This window comes from Acanthochromis polyacanthus, chromosome 10, assembly GCF_021347895.1.
Source record: "Acanthochromis polyacanthus isolate Apoly-LR-REF ecotype Palm Island chromosome 10, KAUST_Apoly_ChrSc, whole genome shotgun sequence".
In the NCBI taxonomy this organism is placed as follows: domain Eukaryota; kingdom Metazoa; phylum Chordata; class Actinopteri; family Pomacentridae; genus Acanthochromis; species Acanthochromis polyacanthus.
The window spans coordinates 16001349-16020013 of NC_067122.1; the positions used below are offsets into that span (position 1 = coordinate 16001349).

An 18665-nucleotide genomic window follows, 5' to 3' on the forward strand; every position below is an offset into this window, starting at 1 on the left:
CTCCTTTCACCAGCCTGCATTGATTTGCTGGTAGCACAATTGAAAAGTATACCCTCAGTTAATTTAACCATCTTCCACTGCATCTTGAGTTTGCAGCAGTGAAAGCCACTGTCCCACACACACACACATGGACCCCCCCCCCCCCCCCGCAGTAGGCAGCTAGAGGGGGGAGTCGGGGGAACCTCTTGTGATACGGCTGTCATTTCCTCTGGTTTGCTCTGTTATTCCAGAGCGTCTTTGTCAAGGAGCCAAGTGGCCCAGGCACAGACAGAAGGTGGGCTCCTCGCATGCATCTGAGGTTGTCATCCCGGCAGGGGAGGGAGGTGATCCTGGCAGGCCAAGACAAGGACAAAACAAACACGGAGCTGAAACAAGACAGTGACATCAAATCCCTGCTGATGAATACACTTACACCGTGAACCAGAGCCGGTGTACATTATGGGGCAAAAACAAAAACAGAATGGATTAACCTGGTTGATACAGACACGCGTTGACAGCATCACTGCAGATATTAAGACAAAAATAAGGATATGATATGCTTCATAATGTTGTAATATAATGCAGTTTAGACAAAGATGTGCAGGAAAAGTAGTGTCTCTCAAAAGGCTATCCTGATAGCCTGATACATCAACAAAATCCATCTACAATAGAATAAAAGCATCCTTTAGTTGTTCCAAAGCTTTAAAAAACACGGTTAATAACCAAAATGTAACTCTGTTTGATTGCTATATTCTGTTTGCCGTAGGTGACATAATAAACATAACTCAAAAAGCTGGACTTTTGCACCACCTGTATAGATAAAATCACCCCACAAATTCTGAGAACTGTGCGGTTCGTGCAGTCAACAGCTGAAAATATGAGAAACTTTCACAGTTCCTTCCTTATTGAAAGTAAGTCATGACCAAAGAAAAAAAAAACAAAAACTAACTACACTGACCACAACTTTCACTTCCTCCACTCTTATCATTGTACACAGAAATGCATACACTCGTGACCTTCGAGTTAAATTTTAGCGATGTTTTAGTGTCTGTCAGCTCCATGTGCTGCTGAAGTATAGGATGAAAAGTACAGTATGTCCTAGGAATTATGGTTTTTAAAAGCATGCATATTTACATGAAGACAGAATTGCATGTGCAGAAGAAAAAGTCAAAATACAAAACTGCAAGTTATAGTGACATCTGAACTTCTAGCTCGTCTACCTTGGACTCTATTTGTCACTCTACTCAATGATTTGTTGCTGGCAATAGTTCTATCTCTGTTGTTTCTGTCAGGTGTGCTAGATTTTTTTTTATTGCCTCCCTGGGGACAAATAAAATTTTCCGAATCTGAAGACACATGGATTTATTCATTTACAAAGATTATACCTGACTTTTTAATCTTCTACATGACAGAATTGCTGTCTTTTTATGTGGGCCTTTGCCAAACACACTGCAGTGGTTAGATTACATTACAGGTGCTGTTTTTACTAGTTTTACTAACTGTACAACGGGAACCTGAAATAACATGCACAATTTAGAGCGTAACCAATTCTCTATATATGTATTATTTGGGTTTATTTAAAGGCAGCACTGAAAAGTAACTAAATTACTGTATAAATATACGTCAGTGCAGTTTTGGGTTATTGTGTGGAAGCTTCACTGTTTCGATTTTATGCCATTTCATACTTTTACTGTCACTATGTTTAAGAGTTTCATGTTAATCTTTTGACTGCACTTCATTTTGTTAACCAGTATTTCTTTACGATGTTAGCTTTGTATATTATATATCATGTAAATAAGATTAATTCCAAAGTGCACAGTTTGATTACCACTGCTCATGTGGAATGCTAGCTGAGCTTAGACAGAAAGAAGAGGGATGATCTGACTTTGCCTAGGGCACAGTGTCTCATACTTTATATTCTTTTTATTCCAAAATAACTTAAAAATGGTGCAATTATCAGGTTAACATGAAAGACTGCTGGTGCTGTACTAAAGGTCCCTCATGTTTCAAAATCCTAACAACACCTCGGGTTGTGGACGTCCTCACCTGGAAAATGTTAAACAGCTAATTTTCTGTATTTTTCTAAATATTTATGCACCAATTTCTTTTATGCTATGTTTTTTTTTGTCAAGGAAAACACAAGCACTATGGATCAGTGTTATTGTATTTTTCCCCATAATTTGTAATGAAGGGACAAATCAGAAGCAGTCCGCCAAATAGGTTGTCACATATGAGGATTTTCATTTGGTGTTTCAGCGTATAACAGGAAACAATGGTAATATTTCTACATTTGGACAGTTTCATTTAAGCAGATGCTTTTATCCAAAGCAATGTACATCTGAGAGTAGATACAGCATACTCTGCTCAATAGATAACAACCTGGGTAGGTGCCATAAAACTATTTTAAAATAAGGACGCAAATCTGTATTTTTAAAAGTAAGTGTACCAAATCTAAGGGGTTTTAAGTAAGCAAAGGTAATAAAAAGTAATAAAAGTATTTAGAGTGTGCATCAGGGGCATGTATCCCCCTGATGTTTGCACAGCTGCATGCAGGTTTCTGTGTTCAAACCACAGACTGTATACATAGTCTATGGTTAAAATAGGTCACAGAGCGTCCCCTAGTGGTCACTGCTTGGCCTCAGCTCAAAGTGACGTGAGTTTGTCACATAACACCGCTGGTCGGGACAGCAGACGGACACCTCCTCGCTGTCTATAATTAGATGTGTGACCTGCACAAACATATCCTCCGCTGTGCTTCGTAGAAAGCAGAAATCATCGCAGGTGGTGGACGGGGATGGCCTCAGTGAAAAAGGACAACAGGCTGACGAGCTCCCAGAGCTTCCTGTGCGTCGGTTTCTCCGGAGTTTTCAGCAAAACGGTCACGTCGCCTCTGGAGGTGGTTAAAATTAAAAGCCAGGTGGGAACTTTTCACTGTAAAAGAGGCTTCTGGCAAAGTTTCCTCATCATCTACCAGAATGAGGGACTCCGAGGGTTTTGGAAAGGAAACCTCGCCTCTTGTCTGCGGCTGTTTCCTTACACGGCTGTTCATCTCACAACATACAAAAAGTAAGTGAAACTCAGTCTGAATCGTCTGAATCCAGTTTGTGACACATTACATCCACCGAACAACCTCTTCCGTGCTTCTTTACACACATTTATACTAAATTAGCTTGTTAGTCAACTCAGTTAGCTGACTTTGACTTAACACGTTTATGTGATGAAGAGTTTAAAATAACAGATGACACACATTAACTTATGTAGCACAAAGGCATTTATGTGTGTTACGTTTTTTTAATTATGTGACAGGATTAAATAAAAACATTTTTCGTTTAGTTTGTTTATTTTCATTCCAACAGCTAAAGCTGTACTTCCTGTTTCACCGCATGAGGCGTAGCGTCTGTTTTCAGCCAATCAGAAGGCAGCATTCGCTCAGTCGATACACAGCGTGTTTTTAAAGTACCAGATAACTGAGCCCTGAGGATTGTCTCACAGGCAGTCCGAGTCAAACTACTGTGGCTCTAAATTTCAAAACGCATCATGAACACACAAAACACTTACATATTTCACAGAACAGTCAAGTCACTTCAGTGTTCCTTATTGTGTTTAAACATGCAATGTTTTATTGTGTTTTGCACCTAGGCTACAACTTGAGAAACTATTAGTGGATTAATCAAGTGAGACCAGCATGATCCTTAACTGTTTTCAATTTCAATCATTTAGTTTTTTATTTAAATTTGGAGTACATCAAGATACAAAAGCCTCATTCAAAGTGTAGTCAAGCAAGCAATGTACGGAAAGTAAGTTTTAAAAACAAATGAATCAATTCAAGCAATAAGAGCTATAAATATACCAAGCAGAATTACCCAAAGAAATAAAAAAGAAATAAAATGAGTTCATGTTTAGATTGTTGTGCAAATTATGCCTGGTTATAGGTGCATAATAGGGCAAACTATAATTGTCAAAGCTCAGTAACAGTCTGTGGTGTAATCCAATCATTGTAGCGTGGTCAGCAGGGCCCCACATTAAATGACAGCTTTGATTCAGCTAGAACAAACATATGTTTTTTCAAAAGCAGTTAATCTGCAGGTTATTTTCTCAAATAAATCATTGATGGTGTCCTCCATGAATTGTTTGATTGTAGTCAACAATTAAGTCCTCAAATGCTGCCCAAGCCTAAACATTTTCCTGTCTATATTTAAAACACAGTTCATAAGCTGAAACTAATATAGTAAACTTAGATATTTTGCTTAAAACATTTCGTTATCGGTTATCACAATAGATCCACAGATATTGATTGACTTAGTAAGTTGACTAAAGACTTCAGTATATAAACAATGGAATAATGAGTGCCATCTGTAATAGCAAAATGAGTGCTTTTGTGGTTTGTTATAGTCTGAAAATGACAGTATGGGCTCCCCCCCCCCCCCAATTTTTGTGCAAATGATTGATGACACATTTTAGGGAATTAATTACCAATGAAAGACATATGCAGACTTAGTTTAAACACACAAACATTCGTTCTTGGTACTTTTGGACCGTGGTTTGACAGTCCTGTGGGATATAAACAAATCATCCAGCGTGAGAGGAAGTTGTACCTGTGAGGCAGAACTCAGGGCATAAACTTTCCAGAAAATCCCTCAGGTTACTACCGGACAAAACGTGCTGCAGTGCTGACAGCTGATAATTAAGCAAACATACAGGGCAGGTAGTAGTAACGACAACAGTTATCTGGCATCCAGTCATAAATCCACGATCTGCTGTCAGTGAACTTTAACGAAACTATCAGAGAGGAGGCTCCTATGACGCCTGAAGACACGTGTGCGGCTGTAAACACCGCTGAATGTCCTGTTCTGTACACTGCCTTCCAGGAAAAGAAACCCCTCTTTGTCTTAGTCACACGCATGGCTTTAGTTATTCATGTGCTCCTCTGTAGCAGGCTTCTCTTTAATGGCCTTTAAAAATAATTACTTCCTCCTGATAGATGTCTGCAGAGAGATTCTTATTACTCACTTAAATAATAGCACCTGCCCAAATGTCCTGAATGCAGTTGATATTTTTTGCAGGCACACAGCAATACAGAAACACTGGTATGATGCATTAATAAACAAGGCACCTTTCGGTGTATTGAACAAAGGCTGCAACTAAATTAGTTTCTTTACTTATTAATGTCTTAGTATATGAAACAAAATAATTGAAGCTGGAAATAAATCTCCATCATACTTCCCCCAGAGGCCAAAAAAATCATTTCTTTGAGCAGTTCAATGGTTATTACCCTCAAAAGAAAGATCAATATACAGTGATACCAAACAAAGGAAAGGAGCAAATCCTCACATTTAAAAGGATGCAATTAATAAATGATAACCCTCATTACTTAAATACCTCAACAAGTGATTAATACCAAAAAATGTTTTTGAATTTTCAGTCTATCAGCTAATGTATAAATCAGCTTGATCAATCTATTTAAAATGATCAGATTTTTAGAACAATTTCCAAACAAGCATCTATTATTTGCCTAATAGTTTTACATCTTAAAATACAGATATTTATGTAGATATTTTAGCTTGATGCATCAACATTTTTTGAGATAAATTCTCAACACACTAGTGGCAAGCTTGTTTCTCACATTTAAACTGAGCCTATGTCTGAATGTTAATGTCTGAGAAACTATTAAAGATAGAAAGCCGGAAATTTTAACTGTTGTCTCTCATCATTAACTTAGAATCTGCATGACTGGACAAGTAGATCAAATAGTCTCTAATTATGGGTGAATTGACAAAAAATCATCTGTTGTTTTAGTCCCATCTTTGAGCCCACATTAACAAAACAATTGATAATACAGTAGTCAACCGGCAATATTTTTCGTACCGTTTGTAGTTGCATGTCACAGTAATACAAAACAATGCCACCCTCAGCATTGTCCTGCTAAGGGGTGCAACTGGCATCAAGGACTGCTGTTGCCATGAGGTTGGAGGGGTTGCTTGACCTACAATGTTTAGGTGGGGTGGTCCATGTCAAACATCCACATGAATACCACTGATGATTTAGAATAGAGTGACCCAGCTGTTGATGTTCCAACACTAAACTAAAAGGTAAATATGTATGGAAGGGCTAACAAATATATCATAACTGAAACCAAATGTTTCCGTTGTGAAATAATCCCATCAATCTGCCTACAATAAAGTGTTATTGATTGTGTTTTGCCCTCCTCTGTGCAGGATCGTCCACCTTCACATGGATGAGCAGGGCTTCATCTCTCAGTGGAGGGCTTTATTGGCTGGAGGACTGGCTGGAGTTGCTGCTGCTCTGGTCACGTATCCTCTGGAGGTCGCAGAGACCAGACTCATCGTTCAAAACTGCAGACAGCCCACATATATCGGCATAGTTCACACACTGTCGAAGATCTACAGGAATGAAGGGCTGCTGGCCCTCTACAGGGGATTTTCTCTCACCGTCGTGGGTGTGTATGCACAGTAACACAAACTAAATAATATCTTATAGTGTTGAGATATCAGACATTAATGCTGTTAAAGTAAATCTGCTTTTCACTTTTTTTTTATCTTGCAGTAATGAAGTTTTTGGTGATTTAATGACCAACATATTAACTATCAACTCGATCTTTACACATTTTATTAATGCTGTGTTTTGCCGTAACTTACAGTACATTTTATTTGTCTGCAGGAGCTTTTCCCTTTTCTTTCGGATGCTATGCGGTCTACATGAACTTGGACAAGCTCTGGCAGGAGCCTCCTTTTCGCTTCACTCCCTTGCAGAACTTCATTAATGGCTGTCTGGCAGCAGGAGTGGCTCAAACCCTCTCACACCCTTTTGAGACTGTAAAGCGGAAAATGCAAGTAGGTCACAGAACACTTCTTCTTCTGCTTCTTTATGTGGGCTGTAGTATTTTTTGGAGAACTGAAATGGGCCTATTAAAAAAGGATTTCAGTGATTTAGAGTGAAAAGCATAGCCTAGCCACGCTAGACCCATGTTTCTGAAGGCACAAGGGTCTAGGGCCGTTCGACAGGGAGGGAGGCGGGCTAAAAAGTTGTCTTTCAAATCACTCTGCCGCAATTGGGTAGGTATACAACCAATCAGCGCAACGAATAGGGTGACGTAGTTCCTGGAGCGCCGGCAGATTGTGGCTAACTCCCATTAGCTTCCCAACCAGCGGAGCCAACTGGTATATTAAGGATTTGCCATATCCCATCGGCATAAGTCCAAATACGTCTTTCTTCTCAATGAAACACTTCAGTGCCGTCCTTTGTTTATCTTTCAAGTTGAATTTTAGCTTCAAATCTTTAAGGGCTGTGGCCAAAGCCGAGTCGAAAGATAACTGTTTATTGTGCGCTGGTTGTTTCTGTCAGAATCGTCGTGCCTCTGTTGTCACTTAGTTACGCCCGCCTTCTGACTCTACACTTCATGGTGATTGGTCCGGCCAGTTTTAGGAGAATCCAGCCTCGAGCCTTATGGAGGGTAACTAGACCCACCCTGGCAGAGAATTAAATTCGTTGTCGTGGGTTGTCTAGCGCGGCTAGGCTATGAAAAGCACATAATTGCAGAAATTAATCAGTACATTTGACACAAGTACTTTCTCAGTGGGAGTTTAGATTTCGTGAATTTTCCATGTATAGTTTTGAAGGGAGTAAACATAAAATTATAAATTAGCAAAGTAGTATACTAAGTAATATTATACAGTTTTGATCTTAATCTTCAAATTGATGAACTGCCCTTTTGTTATATGTCATTGAAGGGTCTTAACCTTAATATTCTTATTTGTCTGCTGTATTTATATAGTAAATAATATTGTAACTTAAATTTCTACCATTAATCTTATTCTTGCACTGGAGTCCACTTTGGCTTCATGTTTGTTGTTTTAAATGTGCTACATAAATAAAAATTAACTTGAGCCAACATCAAAATTTAATAGAATTGCCTGTTCTGAATCAGTCAATTAATAGCCACTAAGGGTTATGTCCACTAAAGATTTATCGGCTTTTAGTTGCTTTCTTTAAGGTCTTGAAGGAAAAACTGGAGTTAATGTAGTGGTTCTTTTAATTAAAACGACTGTTCCTCTTGAAATCAATCTACTGCTGATTGAATAATTGGGAAATAAAACACCAGATTTCCTGCACAGGGGCTGCATTACCACCTTTTGTCCATTAGAGGGCAGTGGTGGTTCACCTAAACACAGGCTGACCTCATTTGGCCATTCAGTGTTTGTAAGCATGGAAAGTAAACCTTGACCAGCAGAATAACATTAAAAAAATAAGGCTTTTCGGTGTCTCTTTCATAATAAATCACTCTACTTACTTTTAATGTCGGGGTATTTTATTTATATGTGCATTAATTTACAATCATGTTGATGTGCACTGTGTTCCCTTTAAATCAACTCTGAGACGTCTTCTGTACGTTAGAAAGGACACATGGGGAACAATGGCGCTGCAGAGGACAGAATACTACATCCGGTTTTATTATTAGATAGCACAAGGTTGGAACAGCAGCTGGGAATGTGAATGTGCCTCAGGTCTGCAGAAGCTATAGATAAGTTCTCTAAAGATAGCCGGTCACTATCAGACAGCAGGCGCATAGAGAGCTGTGTGCCTCCAGTTCATCAGACCATCACGCCGACATCGCCTTACTGAGAAACACAACCTTTCATAATGGTTTCACTTACAGATTCAGCTGCAGTCTGAGTTCAGGAGAAGCTCAGAGTTAAACATTAAATGCAGGTCAGAGAATGGATGACGGAAAACCAGCTGAGGATGTTTGGAGAGGCTGAGGGTAATGATTTAAGCTAAGTGTAGTTTACCTTCTCTACAAATGAAGCTGTGTGGACACTGTTAATAGTCTCATTGCTGCGTGTTCCCTTTGAGAACCTCGATAGTGAAGATACATTTTCTCAGTCTCATGATACTCAGTCTGCAGAGCTGTGGGTAACAACAGAGTGTCACCCTGGAGGAGTCCTGTGCTATAATTCATACACAGCAGTACTGCCACATTTACATGCTTGTGCAAATAATTCTCTCAATCTTTAATGGTACTTTTCAGTCATTGTTTTAAAATTTGATCATATTCTTGCAATGAATGTAATGTTTTACTGTGGTGGCTTATCTGTATAAATGCATTTTTTAAAGATTTTTTAAAAATTTATTCTGATAAGTTGCTACTAAACACACAGTGACGTGTATCTTATAGTCAATCAAGCACTTTCTGATTTCCACAGTGGAGACAATAGGCTCATTTTGCCTTTACTGCACTACTTCCACTAATAAATAAATAATGAAATTACACACAGCACACAATTTTAAGACAACGCCTATCGGGCTTCACTTGACCTTTCCATTTATTACTTTATTGGCAGTTTTTGCTGCTTCATTGATGCTTATTTTCGCTTCTTCAGGCACAGAGTGCCCGTCTTCCCCATCTCGGCGGAGTCGACGTCCATTTCACGGGAATGATCGACTGTTTCGTGCAGGTTGTTAGAAACAAGGGCGTACTGTCGCTGTGGAACGGCCTCACTGCAAACACAATAAAGGTACGGCTCACTTAAATCTGGGTGTATTTGATCATGCGTGTGGACAGAGCACTTGTTTGTAACACACGATCAAGCAGACAAGTCGGAACTGAAATAACTTCACGTGCTCAGGAGCATGAGTGACTTTATGACAGTGAAAGGCTTGTAACTCATGGCCTGCTCAACAGCGGGACTGAGAAGGGGGAGGCGGGGCATGAAAGCAATGTTCAGTGTGAATTCATAGCAGGGGTATCACGAGCAAGGTGGAACAGCATGTCCCACTCTCCTATTACAGCTGCAAATATCATCATAGCTGTACATTGTTTGACATGAAGTTGAAGACACATTAAGCCCTCACTTTTGGATCTCTGGTCAAGGCGTACAATCATATCTGAGGTCATTGATTATAAGTGTTTGCGTCACACTCAAATACATTCATCTGCGCATATGTCTTGTCATTCCTTTGCAGATTGTTCCCTACTTTGGCCTTCTGTTCACCTGCTTCGAGATGTGTAAGCAGGTTTGCCTTTACCGCAACGGCTACATTATCTCCCCTCTGAGCTACAAACTCACCCCCGGGGTCGACCAGAGCCTCGGGCCGTCCGAGCTGGAGGAGGTCAAGCGCTACTTGAAAAACAGAAACTTTGGGTCAGAGGGTTCATTTGGAAATCGCTGGTGAAGCTTCACATAAGAAAATGTCTGGTTAAAAAAAAGAAAAGAAACAAGACTGCTGACCAGCAAAAGACTGGAAAAAATTACACGAAAGCAAATAATGTCTTGCCAGCCACACTCTACCTCTTTCAGCTCTTAGTCATTGTATCTGACAGTATTATTTTCTCATGAATCATTCACTGACTCCCAAATATTGACAGCGTTTAACTAATATTATGTGCCTTATTGCTGCGTTAATGTAACATAGTGCCATAGCATATGAACAGAAAGTAGGTTGCAAAATGCTCTTGTGCTCTGTAAAGCAGAATCAGAATATTATGACTGTATGAGATTGTTGTATGATGAGCTGCCTGTGTGCTAAATTATATTTTTAATGTATAATGAATGTAAAGATTTTATGCTTTATAAGTTTGAGTAGGTTATGGACAATCCTACACTTGTTCTAACATGGATTGTGATCAGAGAAAAGTGCTTACGATATTTCTTTATACTGAGGCATCATTGTTAAGGTGTTCTTTTGTACGTTATATGTTATTAGCAGTCTTTGTGATTTGCTAACCACATTGCTTCAAATTGCAGTTTCAATTTGAGATCAAATTGTCATTCAACCCTCAAATTTCTGCCTAAAATTAACAATGCTGTTCAAATTTTCAAACCTGAAGTCACATAAAACTGCCTCCTGTTTGCTGAGCGACACTTTCCCCTTCAGTGGGTGACTCCACTTTGCCCTACAGTAAAACTGAAAGTCTGTTCTACTTATAGTCCAACTTGTTTACAGTGGTGAAAAGCACATCTCCTGAAGTGATGTTGACATGAGTATTACCATTTTTGTACAATTTTTAAAATTTATGTTCTATTATACTTCAGAAGCAGATAACATTTTACAACATTACATTTAATTAAGATCTATAAATTGTAGTTAATTTGCAAATTCAAATCAGTAAAATAAGTCATTACTGCATTGCCGATGTTACATGGAAAGATAAGACTTTACTGATCCTTAGGAGGAAGCTGACAGCTACCCAACTTGCATATTTATTCATAAATTTTGATGTTTATAAATACTACTTTTACTTAAGCAAAATTTGGAATGGCTTTACATGAGTTTTTCTGCACTTTTGCTTCATGATTTAAGGACTTCTGTCACTTTTGGCATCTAAATCTCATTCTTATGTTCTTAATTTGTGTTAACAGGCTCCCTGATTGTTATTCGGTCAATCAGGCTGGATCAGTATGCTAAGACAGGTTTTGCGTGGATTCAGTCAGCTGATTGAATCATGTCCTCCTCACAGTGGGAATCTGAGTGACAGCCAAAGGACATTAACAGATGGGATGACCTTTATCCACACTAGCCTTAAGGCCTCAGCTGCTCCAGGCTGACATTTGACTCAACCTTGAGCTTGATTTAAAAAAAATAAACTTAATCCACTAGCATCACAGTGTCTTTTGTGGATTTGTTCAGAAACCTGATTACATCCAACTATCTACTAACTTAGCGAGCAACACTTAACTTTCCCTCTTGTGGAGAAAGTAACGGTCGCTCCTGCTTCTTATTCATCTTGATTGACAGGTCTGAGCATCGAATCTGAGCCCAGGGGCATCATGTAGCCCCGCCCACTACTCCTGCAGCAGGCCAATGAGAAGGGAGAGTCGAAGTTCACGTTTTTTCTCGCGTTCAGTCTCCTTAAATCCCCTTACTTCTAGATTGGATTCGGCCATTTCAACTCCACCGGCAAACCCCACCGAGAGAGTTGCGGGACGGCGACTGATAACATCAGAAGATGAGTGAACAAGCTATTTCCTTCGCTAAGGACTTCTTGGCTGGTGGTATTGCCGCTGCCATCTCCAAAACAGCCGTAGCCCCCATCGAGAGAGTCAAACTTCTGCTCCAGGTGAGTGTTTTTCACTGCGCCTGACGTCTAATAACACAAGCTTAAACTGTCAGTTGGCTAAAACTGATGCTGTACAGATGTAGAATTTTTCTTCTATTTTTCTCCCTTTTTTGTTGAGAAATTTGGATGGGGATGCTTTTAACTTGCTGTAAAGAAAAAAGTAGTAAGGAGTGACAAAAAATAGTGTTATTGTTCGGAGTAGTAACCGCACTAAATATAGTAAACGGGAGCAGCTCTGCCAGAGATTGGTGCAGACTCAGAAGAGGAATGAGCATAATCGAGGCGTACCAGACCTGTTACGTAATACACCGTCCTGAAAGCTGCTGCAGTCTCTCCCAAACCAAGATACAGAGGCTTATAGCAGACACACATGACCGGCTACTGGTACCAAGGGGTGCACAAGTCCTCCTCTTCCATGACAGGTCATTAGTTTCGCTTGACATCAAACAGCCAAGGTCACAGTGAGGTTTGCGCCATGGCTCTCCACTGCTGCATTGGGCCTGGGCTCAGCAGCAGCAGCAGCAGGAGCAGGAGGAGGAGGAGGAGGAGAAGGAGGGGCTGTGAATTGTTGAATGGATGCCTTAAAGAGTTGTTTCCTGGCACATGGATGCAAATGCGTCTCAGTCAGACACATCAGAATCACAGGGATTTACAGAAGTCAGAGGGTTAACAGGTCACACAAAGGTGAAGTGTCTGATCTGCTTCTTTTTTAAGTTGTGTCTAAGGCACTGCTGTATTTCTTCTTTAATTACAGGTGCAACATGCCAGCAAACAGATCGCAGCTGACAAGCAGTACAAAGGCATCATCGACTGCGTGGTCCGTATCCCCAAAGAGCAGGGCTTCCTCTCATTCTGGAGAGGGAATCTGGCCAACGTCATCCGATATTTCCCCACTCAGGCCCTCAACTTTGCTTTCAAGGACAAGTACAAGAAGATTTTCCTCGATGGCGTAGATAAGCGCACACAGTTCTGGAGATACTTTGCGGGTAACCTGGCATCTGGCGGTGCCGCCGGAGCCACGTCGCTCTGTTTTGTCTACCCCCTCGACTTCGCCAGAACGCGTCTCGCCGCTGATGTTGGCAAAGCGGGAGCTGAGCGCGAGTTCAAAGGCCTGGGAGACTGCTTGGTGAAGATCTCCAAGTCTGATGGCATCAAGGGTCTCTACCAGGGCTTCAGTGTTTCCGTACAGGGCATTATCATCTACAGAGCTGCTTACTTTGGCGTCTACGACACAGCAAAGGGTGAGGCTTCGTTATCAGACATTGCAAAGCTCGATGCTTGTCTTCTCAGGGGGCTTTCGTGCCTTTTAGACTTTAATTAATTTGCTTGATTGATGTTGTTCTTACAGGAATGCTTCCAGATCCCAAGAACACACACATTGTGGTGAGCTGGATGATTGCTCAGTCTGTGACAGCTGTCGCTGGTCTTGTGTCCTACCCCTTCGACACCGTCCGTCGTCGTATGATGATGCAGTCTGGACGCAAAGGAGGTAATAACTACAGCATATTAAAGTACAACTCTCTGTTTTTGCTGATCTCTTAACAGAGTAACGGTGTGACATTTCTGTAATTCTGTTTCTGTCCCTCAGGCGACATCATGTACACTGGCACCCTTGACTGCTGGAGGAAGATTGCACGTGATGAGGGCAGCAAGGCCTTCTTCAAGGGAGCCTGGTCTAACGTGCTCAGAGGCATGGGTGGCGCCTTTGTGCTCGTCTTGTATGATGAGCTCAAGAAAGTCATCTAAGTTGTTTTTGTATGTCCACTGTTCATGTTGTGAAGTTTAACTGTAACATATCTTGTACATTTGGAAGGACTTAAATGCAGAGCTATATTTATAGGGACCAACTAGTATTTTCTACTAGTTGTACCGGGGGAATCAGTTATGCTCTCTTCTCTTGGCCCATGCTTTCTCTTTTTTTGTTTTGCCCCTCACCAGAATGTCATTCCCTGAACACAGGAACCTTGCCGGAAAAAAGACAAAAATAAAGGCAACCTACTGAGTGAATCTCCTGCCTGGTTTTAAATGTAATGCCACATGTGAAGGGTACCGTTACAGACAGTGTGATTAAGTGTCCTGGTGGTGCATGTCCTCTGCCGGGTTGCTTCAGGAAGCTGCTTGGCAGCCTCCTGTGTGAAGTGTAAGCTTAGAGCTGCAGGTTGTAGTTGGGAGTGAGCCAAAATCAGCTGAGAAAGTTGACCTGCTGACAATATTTTAGTCCAGACATGCGTGCAGAAAAGTGATACGCAGTAAGTCAGGCACTTTGCTGGTGCAGTCTACATATACTGGTGTTTCAGTAGAACATTTGCACAAGTTACTCCCTGCAGAGAAACAACCAGGATTACCTGTACTGACGTGGATTATTCCAACCTTCTAAATATACTTTTATCTCCTGCCAGGCATCCTCTGCCTCCCACTGGTGTGACTGAGAACTTTGACCTGAGCTGTTTGATTATTTACCACTATGACAAAAAAGTTATTCACTGTTTCTGTCAAATAAGATAAGATCTGAACTCCACATTATAGCAAGTGAATGCAACAAAAAACAACAACAATCAAGGAACGGATAATGCGGGCAGTTTCCTAGTTTAGTGTGTGGCTGGTGTTGATGGGTATTTTGAGGCGTGTCAGAATTGAAATCCTACTGATACATGATCTTGGCAGGAGTAGAGAAGCACATGATTGGAGCTGGTTGTAGCCTGAGCAGGACATTGTGTCCTTACTGGTCTCTAAGCAGGGTGTAATGTTTAGACTCAGCAAAAACAAAACTGTTTGCATCATCATCTCAGTTAAGACAACTTTTATTGAAATTGTGTTCAAGAAACAAACTACATTTGAGTCAAAGGAATCAGCTTTACCTCTACAATCAAATGTATTTCTAATTAACATAAACTGTCTGAGCATGTTACCATAGAGGACAGAACTTAAAATCCTGAACTCAGTGTGAAGAAATATCAAGTTATCAAGCCAGTTTTAGTAAGTTAACTCAACCTGAATTTAGTTAATTGCAGAAATTTGACTCATGATATTAAGTTGATGCAATTGCCAACAATATTATGTCAACACAGCTCATCAAAATAATGTTAAACTTAAATAATAAATCTTTTTTTTTAAATATTGCAACCGTGCGTTTAATTGAGTGCTGTTTTACTTTGTAGAGTGTAGTCAACTGTGTGTCTAAATATTGGACAGCTCCGTTAAATGTTTTGATTGTATCAAAACAACTATCCACACTGGGAAATTCCTGTTAACCTTGTGAAGAGTCCACACTCGTGTCTGTTTTTGGATTCGGTAGTACACTATCACTATGTGTTATGAGCTACAAGCTTCCAGTGGGGTCACAGGAACGCTTGGCAGCTATTATCAGCCATTTTTATTCTCCAATTAAAGAGCTACTGCCCACTGGGAACACCGTCTCTCCATTTTAGGATATAAAAATTGAGACAATTAAGAAGCCATCTGACATATGTACTCTTAAATTGACATTAAAAATGAGTTGATGGAAGTGTGTGTAACTCAGGTTCCAGACTAATGGCAGCACACTCAGGATCTCAGTCTGCTGAGGGCTTTGAACTTCACAGAAATCCTCCAAGAGTCTTTAGTCAGTGCAGCTGTAATTACTCTCATTGAAACTATGACTGCATGATCTGAGTGAATGAGAAAAGTTGCGTGAGGCTCTTTGAACCATTGTGCAGCTCTAAAAGTTCATCAAAAGTTTAACTCTGTCACCGGAGGGTGTTTCTTTAGTGTTTTTTCACATTTGGATCCGGTGAAACATCCCCTCGAATCAAATCACTGACTTTCAAAATAATCAAATTAATCTTGACGAGACACAATCGCTAACGTCTTGGACACTTAACCCAGACTGATCCTGAATGGAGGGCACAGCCTCGTTTTAGCAGCACTATCAGATTACACGACTTACTCAGCTGGACGCACTTTAATCTTCCTTTCAGTCATTCACAAAGTCTTGGACGTGACCTCTAACCCGGGGAAATTAGTTTTAATGCTGTTTGACCACTCCATCCTCAAAAGCCCCTCTCAGCAGGTAGCCCATAGCTAATCCTTCTTTCAGAGAATCTTCCATTACAGCTTTAACAGGGATCACAGACATTTACACACTGTCTGTCTGTGTGGCTTAAGATACGCCTCGACTCCTCCAGGTCACATAAGTAACAAGTCAAACAAGTGCAGTCACTGTCACACAACTACGCGTACTTTGCCAGTGGGCGGCTTTAATCTGCAATGTGTGCTTGAATTCATCCATATTTGCCAGTATTTGTAAATTATATTCATTTTATGCAGGGTTTTCCTTCAGTTTGAGACTGAAACATTACACTGACTTAAAAATATAATACCAGGGGAGAAGTAAATAATTTCAAGTGTATGTGGGGATAAACAATTGTCTGTTGTTTTTGGTAAATGTTTCATTTCTTTCTGCTGAAAGGGTTTCAACACATTAGTATTACATTGTTATATTTGAGGTTGTAGATGAGAAATGATTTGGATCTTAATCGAAGCAAAAATAACACAGCCACAGTGTAAAAATACAATTAAATACAAGTAAAAGTCCATGGACATTATTAGCAAAATGTACTAGAAATATATGAAAATACTATTATTCAGAGCAGAAAAATGGACAAGGTTATTTTACTTATGCTGTTGGGTTGTTTAATCTGTAACAGTGCAATATATTTAAACCCTCATATAATTTATAGAAGCAAAAAGTACAATATTACTTTCTAAAATGTAATAAAATATAATAAAATAGATTTATAAAGTAGCAGAAACCAGAAGTACACAAACACAGTGCTACAGTATAGCACCTGAAACATGTACTGGAATAAAATACACAATAGCCTTCCCTCACTGCTGTGGTGGACTCTGTGAAGGGACTAGATAGTCAGAGTGAGTCTCCACAAGCAGGCCTACGGATCACTGAAGCTTCCCTTCACTGTTGGTCACTAAAAGCCTTCTGTCAGCCATCGTGTTGCGTAATTTCAGCTGTTAGACGGAATTACGTCACTGCTCCACAGTGTCATGACCTCAGAGATTTCCACTCATGAGGAAAAACCACACATCGGGATCATCTATCTATCTATCTATCTATCTATCTATCTATCTATCTATCTATCTATCTATCTATCTATCTTTCCTTTTTGTACATATACAAACATTTTGACAAATATCTGCAGTCTCATCACATCTTCTTGTGTTTGCTTGACAGCACAGGATCAATAACCAGATCAAACTCTCTCATCATTTTCTCTCTATTGTGAAAATCAAAAAGCTGCATCCTTTTGATCTTCTGCTCTGTTTAGTATTTACTTGAAATGAAGTTTTAGTGCCACCTTGTGGTGATTAAGCACCTCAAGAGACTGAACAGAATTCTATACCTCGATCATTCTTATTAAAAAGGATGACAGATAAAATGCACAATATTAAATGTATTTATTTATTTATTTATTTTTTGTTCATTGTAATTATCTGTGCTGTGGATAAGTATGATGCAAGAGGTGGCTGAATGGGGCAATGAAACATGAGGAAATCCAAAGTAACAAATTTTTCAAAATCTGAATAAATAAAGACATTAAAATTTATTGAAATAAATGCAACAATTGACACCTCCCAGCCTTGTACTAAACTTAGTTGTTGTTGGATATTTAAAAGAAATATTGTAATATTCTGGTGATGTGATGGCTGTTATCATAATATTATTAGGTTGCTTTTGGTTATTTCCTAGAAGAAGTAAAATGTCTGAGTATCATTTACAGTGGTGGAAGGTAACTCAATTCTTAATGTAAAGTACTAAAATGCAGCATTGAGCTGCTTGTTCTTTCCTTTTTGTTCACTTTGTGCTGCTTTATACTCCCGTTGCACTATATTTTAGGGGACATATATTTTCCCACCACTGTATTTATTTAACAACTATAGTACGTCAGCTGCTTGTTAGTTTTCAGATACTGTTTTTATCAGTGTTTGTCACTTTATCAGACATTTCACTGCTACTCTCAGGTAGTTTATTTTAAATTTGTGTCGTAGGCCCAAGCCATTAAAATGATCAATTACTTCACAACCAGTGGAAAAAAAACTGAATCTTTTTATGTTTGTTTTTGTGTCTTCTTTACTTTTCCATGAATTGTCTCACATGTATCATGTTACCCTCTGGAGGATCCTGAGGCAGAGGTTGGGTCCCGGACTAAACAACATAAACATAAAAGGTCACTGAAGCTTCGTTTCACCTTGACCAGTTGAAATTGTAAAATCCTGCTGATGTGCTGATATGTCATTGTAAACGGATAAGATAAGATAAGATAAGATAGACAAAATACCAAAATAGAGCGACAAAAGTAGAAAAAAATCAAACTAGAAGTTTTACCAAACAAAGATGACCCCTGTGACCTTGAAAATGACGTCACGGTCACCAAATGCGAACTTGACCTGTGTCTTATTATGGTAGACCTGTGTACCAAATATGGTGAGGCTACATCAATATTTTATGGAGTTATCGCGCGGAAACCAAAGTGTTACAGACAAACACGCAAGCAAGCAAGACCATGCAGGTGAAAACAATACCTTCCGGCAAACGCAGTTTTGCCGGGCGGTAATA

At 39.8% G+C, this 18665-nt stretch overlaps 2 protein-coding genes across 2 annotated transcripts; both read left to right on the forward strand.

Moving 5' to 3' along the window:
* The first annotated feature begins 2605 nt into the window (after positions 1-2605).
* slc25a43 (solute carrier family 25 member 43) lies at positions 2606-11597 on the forward strand. Its single transcript, XM_022196673.2, has 5 exons — positions 2606-3045; positions 6195-6436; positions 6658-6830; positions 9378-9512; positions 9961-11597. The coding sequence occupies exons 1-5, from the start codon at positions 2774-2776 to the stop codon at positions 10168-10170; spliced, it is 1032 nt and encodes a 343-aa protein (XP_022052365.1). The 5' UTR covers positions 2606-2773; the 3' UTR covers positions 10171-11597.
* A 255-nt stretch (positions 11598-11852) lies between these two features.
* slc25a5 (solute carrier family 25 member 5) lies at positions 11853-14062 on the forward strand. Its single transcript, XM_022196676.2, has 4 exons — positions 11853-12055; positions 12810-13296; positions 13404-13544; positions 13644-14062. Exons 1-4 carry the CDS (start codon positions 11945-11947, stop codon positions 13799-13801), a joined length of 897 nt encoding a protein of 298 aa, XP_022052368.1. The 5' UTR covers positions 11853-11944; the 3' UTR covers positions 13802-14062.
* The last annotated feature ends 4603 nt before the right edge of the window (positions 14063-18665 follow it).

Coding starts and splice junctions, on each gene's coding strand:
- slc25a5 (XM_022196676.2), top strand. CDS start 11,945: ATGAGTGAACAAGCTATTTCCTTCGCTAAGGACTTCTTGGCTGGTGGT. Junction 12,056..12,809: donor GAGTCAAACTTCTGCTCCAG/GTGAGTGTTTTT, acceptor CTTTAATTACAG/GTGCAACATGCCAGCAAACA. Junction 13,545..13,643: donor GCAGTCTGGACGCAAAGGAG/GTAATAACTACA, acceptor TCTGTCCCTCAG/GCGACATCATGTACACTGGC.
- slc25a43 (XM_022196673.2), top strand. CDS start 2,774: ATGGCCTCAGTGAAAAAGGACAACAGGCTGACGAGCTCCCAGAGCTTC. Junction 3,046..6,194: donor CATCTCACAACATACAAAAA/GTAAGTGAAACT, acceptor TCCTCTGTGCAG/GATCGTCCACCTTCACATGG. Junction 6,831..9,377: donor CTGTAAAGCGGAAAATGCAA/GTAGGTCACAGA, acceptor TCGCTTCTTCAG/GCACAGAGTGCCCGTCTTCC.